General features: G+C 46.2%; 2 protein-coding genes and 1 pseudogene across 2 annotated transcripts in view; 1 reads left to right on the forward strand and 2 right to left on the reverse strand.

Moving 5' to 3' along the window:
- Gdf9 (growth differentiation factor 9) overlaps nt 1–2,123 on the forward strand; it is a 35,571-nt gene extending 33,448 nt beyond the window's left edge. The window contains 3 exon segments of the mRNA XM_031354011.1: nt 1,195–1,239; nt 1,242–1,279; nt 1,281–2,123. Of these exon segments, the coding sequence (XP_031209871.1) occupies nt 1,195–1,239; nt 1,242–1,279; nt 1,281–2,123 (926 nt within the window).
- A 525-nt stretch (nt 2,124–2,648) lies between these two features.
- Nucleotides 2,649–3,150, reverse strand: LOC116078116 (annotated as a pseudogene).
- A 460-nt stretch (nt 3,151–3,610) lies between these two features.
- LOC116078115 (microfibrillar-associated protein 1A) lies at nt 3,611–5,063 on the reverse strand. The gene has a single exon (XM_031353089.1). The coding sequence runs from the start codon at nt 4,958–4,960 to the stop codon at nt 3,644–3,646; it is 1,317 nt and encodes a 438-aa protein (XP_031208949.1). The 5' UTR covers nt 4,961–5,063; the 3' UTR covers nt 3,611–3,643.
- Nucleotides 5,064–8,884: the final 3,821 nt, after the last annotated feature.

Here is an 8,884-nt window from a genome sequence, read left to right on the forward strand (position 1 = left end):
CCCCCCCCCCCGCACAACTTGTTCAGTGAGTTTTTATGCAATATTCAGGGCAGCAGCCATTAAACACAAGGTGACTGGTAGAACTGTGTGACTTTTTAAACTGATTGTTCTTTAGGGAGTGAGGTGGCAAGGACTTCCCTTATCTGGAGGTGGGCAAAGGTCCACCCTGAAGAATGTGTCCCCACCCACAGGTTGGTTCTCACCCTGAGATCAGAGGAATGTTAATTAGCCTTTCTCTTCCTGAGAGTTCCTGAGCTTATCTTATTAAGGAAATCCATCCCTCCTCCATCACCCCCCCCCCATTCTTCTGAGGTGTCCCTGTTCACTAGGATGTTACACCTACAAGCTGTCTTTTGACCTCCATTTGTGCTCTACAGAGAGAGTGCCCATTAACACACACCCCTACCAACACAGACCCACATATACACTGGCCACCACCAGTAACTGCAAACCATCATAACTGTCCAGGGTCATGTGTGGAGAGGTCAAGAGAAAAGGTTTCAGAAGTTGGTTCTCTTCTTCCACCATGGAGATCTTAGGATTCAAACTCACGTCCTCAAGCTTAGCAGCAATGGTCCTTACCAACTGAGCTCTAACCATCAGCACACATTCTCTCATAGCCTGATTGGTCTAGAACTCAATCCATAGCCAATGAGGCTGTTGAACTTCTGATCCTCTTGCCTCTACCTCCCAAGACATGAACCACCCATGTGGGTTTGGGGAGTGATATTTAAAGAGGGGTGAGGGGTCTCAGGTAACCAACTCAGGATGACCTCAAACTGTATAGCCAAAGATGATCTTTACATCCAAAGTACTGGCTTTATAGGCTAGGTGTACGAGGCCCAGATGTGTGCATGCTCCACAAGTGTCTTTGAGTCAGTCTCACTATGGAGTGGAGGCTGGTGGCAATACATCTGCCTTAGCCTCTAAAGTGATGGTATTACAAAACCAGACCTCCCTACACAACTCAGAGAATGACTCTAGGCCCTTGTGCTTACAGGCAAGTGCTCTATCACTGAGTTATACCCCAGGCCCTCGATCTTTTCTCTATTAGCTCCCTGCTTCCCTTGGATTTTGAGTCTTCAGTAGGGGGAAAGGGAAACTGCCTATAGCTAAGTACTAAAGTCTCTACCTCACTTCCTGCTGTCTCCAGTTTGTTTGCAAGCATTACTTACTGGTGGCTTCTCTTCTCAGAACCCCTGCCTATGGTGGACCTGTTGTTTAACCTGGATGTGGTGACTGCATGGAACACTTACTCAAGTCAGTCTTGTTATACACTCTTGAATAACCCAGCAGCTTCCTCCTCCACTGTGACCTGTGTGTGTGACCTTGTGGTAAAAGAACCCATGTTTTCTGGCAGGGCACCCCCAAGAGCGCCCTACTCATTTACCCTGAAGAAACACAGATGGATTGAGATTGATGTGACCTCCCTCCTTCAGCCCCTGGTGGCCTCAAGTGAGATGAGCATTCACATGGCTGTCAGTTTTACATGCACAAAAGACCAGGCCCCAGAGGATGGAGTGTTTAACATGCCTTTCTCAGTGCCTCCCTCACTCATCTTGTATCTCAACAACACTAGCACCCAAGCCTACCACCCATAGCAGTCCCTTCAGTCCACATGGAGGCCTTCACAGTATCCTGGTCAGGCCAGTGTGACTGCCCGTCCTGTGAAAGAGGAGGCTGCTGAGGTGGAAAGATCTCCCTAGCTCCCTCGAGGGCAGAAAGCCTTTCCCTCCGAAGCAAAGGGTCCACAACTTACAGCATCCTTCAATTTCTCCAAGTACTTCAGACAGTTTCTTTTCCCACAAAACGAGTATGAACTCCATGACTTCAGACTGAGCTTTAGTCAGCTCAAATGGGACAACTGGATTGTGGCTCCGAACAGATACAACCCTAGGTACTGTAAGAGGGACTGTCCCAGGGCGGTCAGGCATCGGTACGGCTCTCCTGTGCACACCATGTTTCAGAATATCATCTATAAGAAGCTGGACCAATCAATGCCAAGGCCTTCATGTGTGCCCAGCAAATACAGCCCCTTGAGTGTGTTGACCATTGAACCCATCAGCTCCATTACTTACAAAGAGTATGAAGATATGACAGCTACGAGGTGCACCTGGCGTTAGCATGGGGGACACTACTACAGTGCCTCAAGCCTGCCCGGCAGAACAATGCTGTAGATCTTAAGAGTCCTCGGCAGAGAGCTTCCTGTGATCAATGTCTCTGTGCCCCACAGTGCACATTGTGAGCTGGGGAAGTGTGTGTGTGGATGAGCATGGTGTGTGCAGTATACATAGGTGGAAAGGACACACTCACTGGTTGTTGCCATAAACCAAGGGAAATGGAGCTCATTTGGAGATCTCTTTTTCCCCACAAGTGTGGTTTTCAATGGACAAATTTATTAGCATAAGCCTTTTGTTTTTTTTTTATTATGGAGGTTTATTTCCAGAAGTTGAAAAAAAGTTCGATTTGCATACATATGTACAGATCTCAGCTTTGAGCCACTCAGAGTGGTGGGCACCCTTGAGAGATGAACTAGTCACACCAAATGGAAGCTAAGATTCAGTAGGTTGGCTCAGTTCTCAAGACAAAGAAGTGCTGGCCAGCCTAACCCCACGCCTGCCTGAGACTATCTTCCCATGGAGAACACCTCAGTCAGAGTTACAAGCCTCTTGTCCGGTGGTGGCGTCCACTGCAGAGGCCAAGCTGTCCTCCTGGCCTTTCAGCCATTCACGGATCAGCTCTGCGATGGCTCTGTGGGTCCAATTTTCTAGCTTCTCCAGCTTCTTGGCCACATCTCTCTTGAGATCCCAATCAGCTTTCCGGGGTGCCAGGTTGGCCAGGTCCACTTCCTCATTGACAGGCTCTGGCATGGAGGCCTCCAGCTGCTCCTTCACCATCTCCTCCACTGCAACAGGTTTAGCCTGGGGGACCCGCCTCCTCTTCAGATCTTCATCCTCTGGGACAAAGTTCCAAAGCCTGAGTCCCCTGTGCTTCCCAACTTCCTCTTCCTCTTTTCTGAGCTGCTTGGTCTGTGGCTCCCCATCTTCCCTGTCCTTACGCGGTTTTGTCCCGGAGGGCCTTCAGCCTTTCTTTCCTCCACAGCGCCTCCTCCTCCTCGAGGCGGCCCACACAAGCAGGAGCAGCCGCCATCTTTTCGGAGGCTCCCTCCTTTTCTTTTTCTTTTTCTTTTTCTTTTTTTTTTCCACACATCAAATAGTATATTTACTTAGAAGAATAGAATCAACATCCCAAATGTAAAAACATGTTGGACTGAGCTTGGATTTCCTGATAGCCTACTGCTAACTCTAAGGAAGAAGTAATGTGTCATCCATTCACATAGCCAGGTATCTGATCCAGGTTGGAAAAACCAAGTCAGAATAGTTCCAAGTCAATATGGGAAGCCACGGTAGAGAAACCTAAGATATCTCAGGAATGGTTTTAAGTGGGAAGCCTCTAATCCTAGCTGGTTAGTGCTTTTCTGTGAGTTTCTCAGTATGAGTCCAAACCTCTTAGAAAGCACCTTCAAACACAAGTTATAGCCCCAAGTCTGGAGAGCTCTATACAAGAACGATGTAAATAATGGTTCAAGAAAATTGAGGACCAGATCCCCTTGTGTCCCACAGTTGGAATAAGTAGTTGAAGCCTAGGTGGTTTTCCTCTTCTTGGCAGATGGTCGCTCAAATACATCTCGTACCCCTGCCGCCTTTTGTTTAAAGAATTTGGTGTTCTGGGCGCTCTCTTGGCCCCACGCAGACTCAAAGGAAGTGGTATCTTGGTCCACAAGGTGGGTGTACTTGGTGCGACCAGACCGTCCAAAATTCTTGACCTGCATAACTTTTGGAAGAATGGTTTTGTTGAAATGGTCCTCAAGAGTAGGTGCACTAAAATCTCTCTTGTAGACTTCTTCATCCTCGTCCATGAAGAAGGCACCTCCGTGATAATACTTTTGTAGAAACTTGTATTTGCCCTTAACAGCTTTGTTCGTAATGACTTTGCCATTTGCCCGCAGTTCGGCCCGCCTTTCTTCCTCCGTCAGGTTTCTCATGCGTTCAATTTCTGCTTTCTCCTTTTCAAGCGCTTCTCGGTCTTCTCTCTCCCTCTTGATTCTTTTGAGCTCTCGGACTTTCCACGCCTCGTACTCCTCCTCATCATTTTCATCATCAGTATTGAGCGCATCCAGGGCGGCAAGGGACCGCTTGTTCTCCTCTAGCTCTTTCTTGGTCTCTTCTACAATCTTGAGGGTGTACTTCCGCCGCTCCTCAGCCATGCGTTTTGCTTCTTGTTCCAGTTCCTTCTGTTTCATGGCTTCAGCTTCTCGTTCTTGAACTGTCACCCGATCCTTCTTTCGAATGAAGACAGGCTTAAGTCGCGGCTCCATATCATCTTCACTGTCTGTGTACTCCTCATACTCAGACTCAGACTCAGACTCCTCCCCAGAGCGCCCTTCGTCTTCCACCTCCATGACTTCCATCTCTTCATTTTTTCTCTCCTGTGCTCGCTGGCGCATCATGCCACGCCGCCGCTCTATTTCTTCATCATCAATTTCTTCCTCCTCTTCCTCACTGTTATCTTCTCGTTCCATACGCCAAGCATCTCCTTCTACTTCTGAGTCACTTTCTCCTACTACTTCAGGTTCCACTATTTTTCTGTGTCGAGCCAATCTCTCTTCCACATCTTCACTAATGCGGTTCTGTAATCGCCGAAGTCGGGAGTCACTGGATGAGTCCTCCCCCTGTTCCTCAGGCTCTGCTCCTTGTTCCTTAGCTTTCTTAATGAACTGGAACTCTTCATCCTCTTCATCTGAGGACTCCAAAGGGGCATAATCTGGTCTCTTTCCGGACACATAGCGCTTTACCTTCACCTTTTCCATTGAAATCTCACCTTTCTCGTTGCGAACTGGGACGGCCCCAGCCGTAGACTGAATGGGCGGCTGCTTCATGAGTGTGCTTGGGACCAACATGGTGAAGGCTGCCGCGGAAACTCTCCCAAATGGACTAAATCCTGACAACGAAGAGGAAGGAATCAAACCCAGCTTCCCACCCAGCAGTGCCCCACACAGCTGTGCAACTGACAGACACAACTTCCAGCAGAGGTAGAGGAACCGGAAGTGGCCCCCTCCTTTTCGCTCCTCAGCAAAAGTCTTAAGTAGAAATGTAGCTGTGAACACTTCAGAGTGCTGTGCTTTTACATAACAGAAGAATAAAGTATCGATGGCATAAATTGTGTGTGTTCTATTAAAAGACCACTTCTATATGATGGTTTGAGGATGGGGCATCATGATAGCCAGCCTTGGCTTGCCTTTAGCAAAAGGAAGGTGTGCTAGTCAGGGTTCTCTAGAATCACAGAATTTATGGTAGTCTCTATATAGTAAAGAAATATATTGATGACTTACAGTCTGTATGTAGTCCAACTCCCAACAATGGTCAGCAGCAGCTGGGAATGGAAGTCCAAGGATCTAGCAGCTGCTCAGTCCCACGAGGCAACCAGGCAAAGGTGAGTGAGAGCCTTCCTTCTTCCAGTGTCCTTATATAGGTCTCCAGAAAAAGGTGTGACCCAGATTAAAGGTGTGCGCTACCACACCTTTAATCCCAGATTACCTTGAACTCTGAGATCATCCTGTCTTATTCTTCTGGGATTCATAGCCACTATGCTTCAAGATCTCCATGCCACGAATCAGGTCAGGAACTTGAGTATCTTAGCTTCCAGAATAAGGGCCGCAATTAACTGCCTTCCAATTCAGGATTGTAGTTCATTCCAGATCTAGTTAAGTTGATAAGCAGGAGTAGCCAGTACAGAAGGTGAACTTAGGTGCTGAATGCTTGGAAGAGAGTCATGGGACTCTTGTTAGGATGGATGGGCAGTGCCCACTAAGTGTGACTTGGATGACCACAGTGTTAATTCTGCCCATGGCCAGCTTACACCAATCAGCTGAGTCACATAAAATAATATAGCCTGTGTCTCATCCATTTGAAGGAAATTGACTTTCTGTATTTTCCATGAAAATCTATGTTCAGAGTTTTTTGTTAAATTTTGAGAGAGGGTCTCACAATGTAGCCCTGACTGTTCTAGACTTCGCTGTGTAGACCAGGCTGGCCTCCAACTCACAGAAATGTGCCTGCCTCTACCCCTGCTTCGCCTCCCAAGTGCTAAGATCAAAAGAGTGTGCCACCACACCTTGCTTCAATGTTCAGTTTTTAAAATGTGTGTTGGTGTTCTGCCTGAATAGTGTGTGTCTGTGAGGGTGTCTGCTCTCCTGGAACTGCAGTTACAGACACTTGTGAGGTTCCACATGGATATTGGGAATTGACCCCCAGTCCTCTCAAAGAGCAGCCAGTGCTCTTAACCCCTGAGTCATCTCTCTAGACCCCAATGTTCAATTTTTTTAAAAATACTTAGTTTTGTTCTTTCAGAATTTTATACATAGGTATAATGTATACTATTGTGTTTTTGTTTTGTTAGGGTTTCTCTGTATAGCACTGGGTGTCCTAGAAATCACTCTGTAGACTAGGCTGTCCTCGAACTCAGAAATTCACCTGCCTCTGCCTCCCTAGGGCTAGGATTAAAGGAATGTGCCACAACTGCCTGGCTTTATAATGTATATTTTTATAGCCCTAAACTTTGGTTTTACTTTGGGTAGGGTTTTGTTGTTGTTGTTGTTGTTGTTTTTGTTGTTGTTTGTATTGTCGTTGTTGTTGTTGATGGTTTTGCTTGTTTTTTCGTTGTTTGAAGTAGGGTCTCATGTAGTTCAGATTAGTCACAAACACTCTAAGTAGCCCCAGGTTGTCTTAAACTCCTGATCCTTCTACCTCCATCTTTCAATTACAGGTATGTGTATTAAAGATTTTTGTTGTAATGTATTTGTGTGAGTGTGTGTGTGTGTGTGTGTGTGTGTGTGTGTGTGTGTGTGTGTATGTGTGTAGGGCACAAGGCTGCCAGAGTGCACATGTGGAGATCAGAGGGCAATCTTTAGACTTGGTTTTTGCTTTCCTCTTTCATGTGGGTCCTGGAAATTGAACTTGGTTCTTCCACTTTGCACAGCAAGGTCTTTGCTCTCTGAACCTCGCACTGGACCTGGACTGATAATTGTAAAGTGTTTGCATCTGTATCTCTTTCAAGCTTGTACCCTGATAGAAAGAAAACAAGGACATTTTGGGTTATTTGTGGTTTATTTTGTCTCTGATGGATTGTACTTTGCCACTTTCCCCACTCCATGCAGGACTTCATTCCAGGTGTGCTCAGACCTGCTCTGCTAAGGGAAGCCGGTGGTGACTGCTCTGATTCGGACCGAGGGGTGTTTGTGGGGTTTTCATTAGGAAAGAGACTTAGAGGTACTGATTTGTTTTGTTTGTTTTCTTTTGTTTTTTGAGACAGGGTTTTCGTGTGTAGCCCTAACTGTCCTGGAACTTGCTCTGTAGACCATGCTAACCTCGAACTCAGAAATCTGCCTGCCTCTGCCTCCCAAGTGCTGGGATTAAAGGCTTGCACCACTACTGCCCAGCTTTCCTACACCATCTTTAGTTAAGAAACTAATATGATAGATTTTATCTTGTTCCAGTTTCCTTTTTAAATTGTATGTATATATATATATATATATATATATATATATATATATATATATATACAGTCTAATACTTTCAGTGGCTCTCCTCCTTAGGTCACTGGAGTGCTGGGATTATAGGCACACAGCACCATACCAGCTAAATCTGTTAAGGCTAAAGGGGACTAATGTCTTGACAGGCCAAAGAAAGTTCTGAAGGTAGTGAGCATCTATCTCTCTCTCTCTTTTTTTAGATTTATTTTTTTATATATTTTATGTGTTTGAGGACACTGTAGTTGTGCAGATGGCTGGGAGCTATCATGTGTGTGGCTGCTGATAATTGAACTCTGGCCCTCTGCCTGCCCTGCTTTCTCCAGGCCCACTGGCTCCAGTCTGCTGGCATTTCTTTTATTCTACCAAGCTTTGGCCTAGCATGGTGCCTAAAAAACCTGTGTTTGTTCCAGGGTGGGTGATGTGGGGCATTTCCCCTTGTTTCTTTTTCTGGAAGAGGAAAATTTCAGTCTCTATCTGCATATCTACTTTTAAACAAACAAACAAACAAAACGAAACTGAGCTGTGGTATACCAGGTGCCTGGAGTTTGACCTCCAGTACCAACAAGACAAAACAAAACTCATGTGGGATCACTGCTGACACATGACTTTAATTCCAACCTTTAGGAGGCAGGGGCAGGCTAGTCTCTTTGAGTTCAGAGTCAGCTGGCTCTCCAGAGTGAGTTCCAGGAGAGCTAGGGCTACACAGTGAGGCCCTCTCTCATCAATAAATGAGCAAACAAATTTCCAAACCTCCAAGCATTAGCCAACAATGGGGACCTGTTTAGTAAAAAAGAAGTTATGCTTTAAAAACTAAAACAAGCAAACAAAATTCTCAGGGCTTTGGAGATAACTCTGTGAATGAAAGCTTTTCCCACCAAACCTGACAGAACCAGTTCCTACAAGCTGTCTTTGACCTCCATTTGTGCTTCACGGAAAGAGTACCCGTTTGACCCAACACTGACAACCCAGACACACACATACACTGGCCACCAAATCATGCAAACCATCATAACTGTCCAGGGAAGTTGTGGATGTTTAAAGCCCACCTCTCCACACCCAACCCATATTACTGTAGCAGCCTTATAGCCTCTGTGTGTTTTCAACATCAGAGTGTGTGATTACCACTCAGGCAATGTTCTCAATCGACTAGGTTCATCCAAGGCTAGAATGTCTTCCAGGCTTAGCCGGTGTTGCTTTCTGTGGTCTCCTGGCTGTGTCTGTAGGAATGCAGTCACAGGGAGGTCCTCTCCTCGGCTGTCTGTGTTTGGAGCAAGCTGCTGGGTCTGAAACCAG

Source organism: Mastomys coucha, unplaced genomic scaffold (genome assembly GCF_008632895.1).
Source record: "Mastomys coucha isolate ucsf_1 unplaced genomic scaffold, UCSF_Mcou_1 pScaffold5, whole genome shotgun sequence".
Lineage (NCBI taxonomy): Eukaryota > Metazoa > Chordata > Mammalia > Rodentia > Muridae > Mastomys > Mastomys coucha.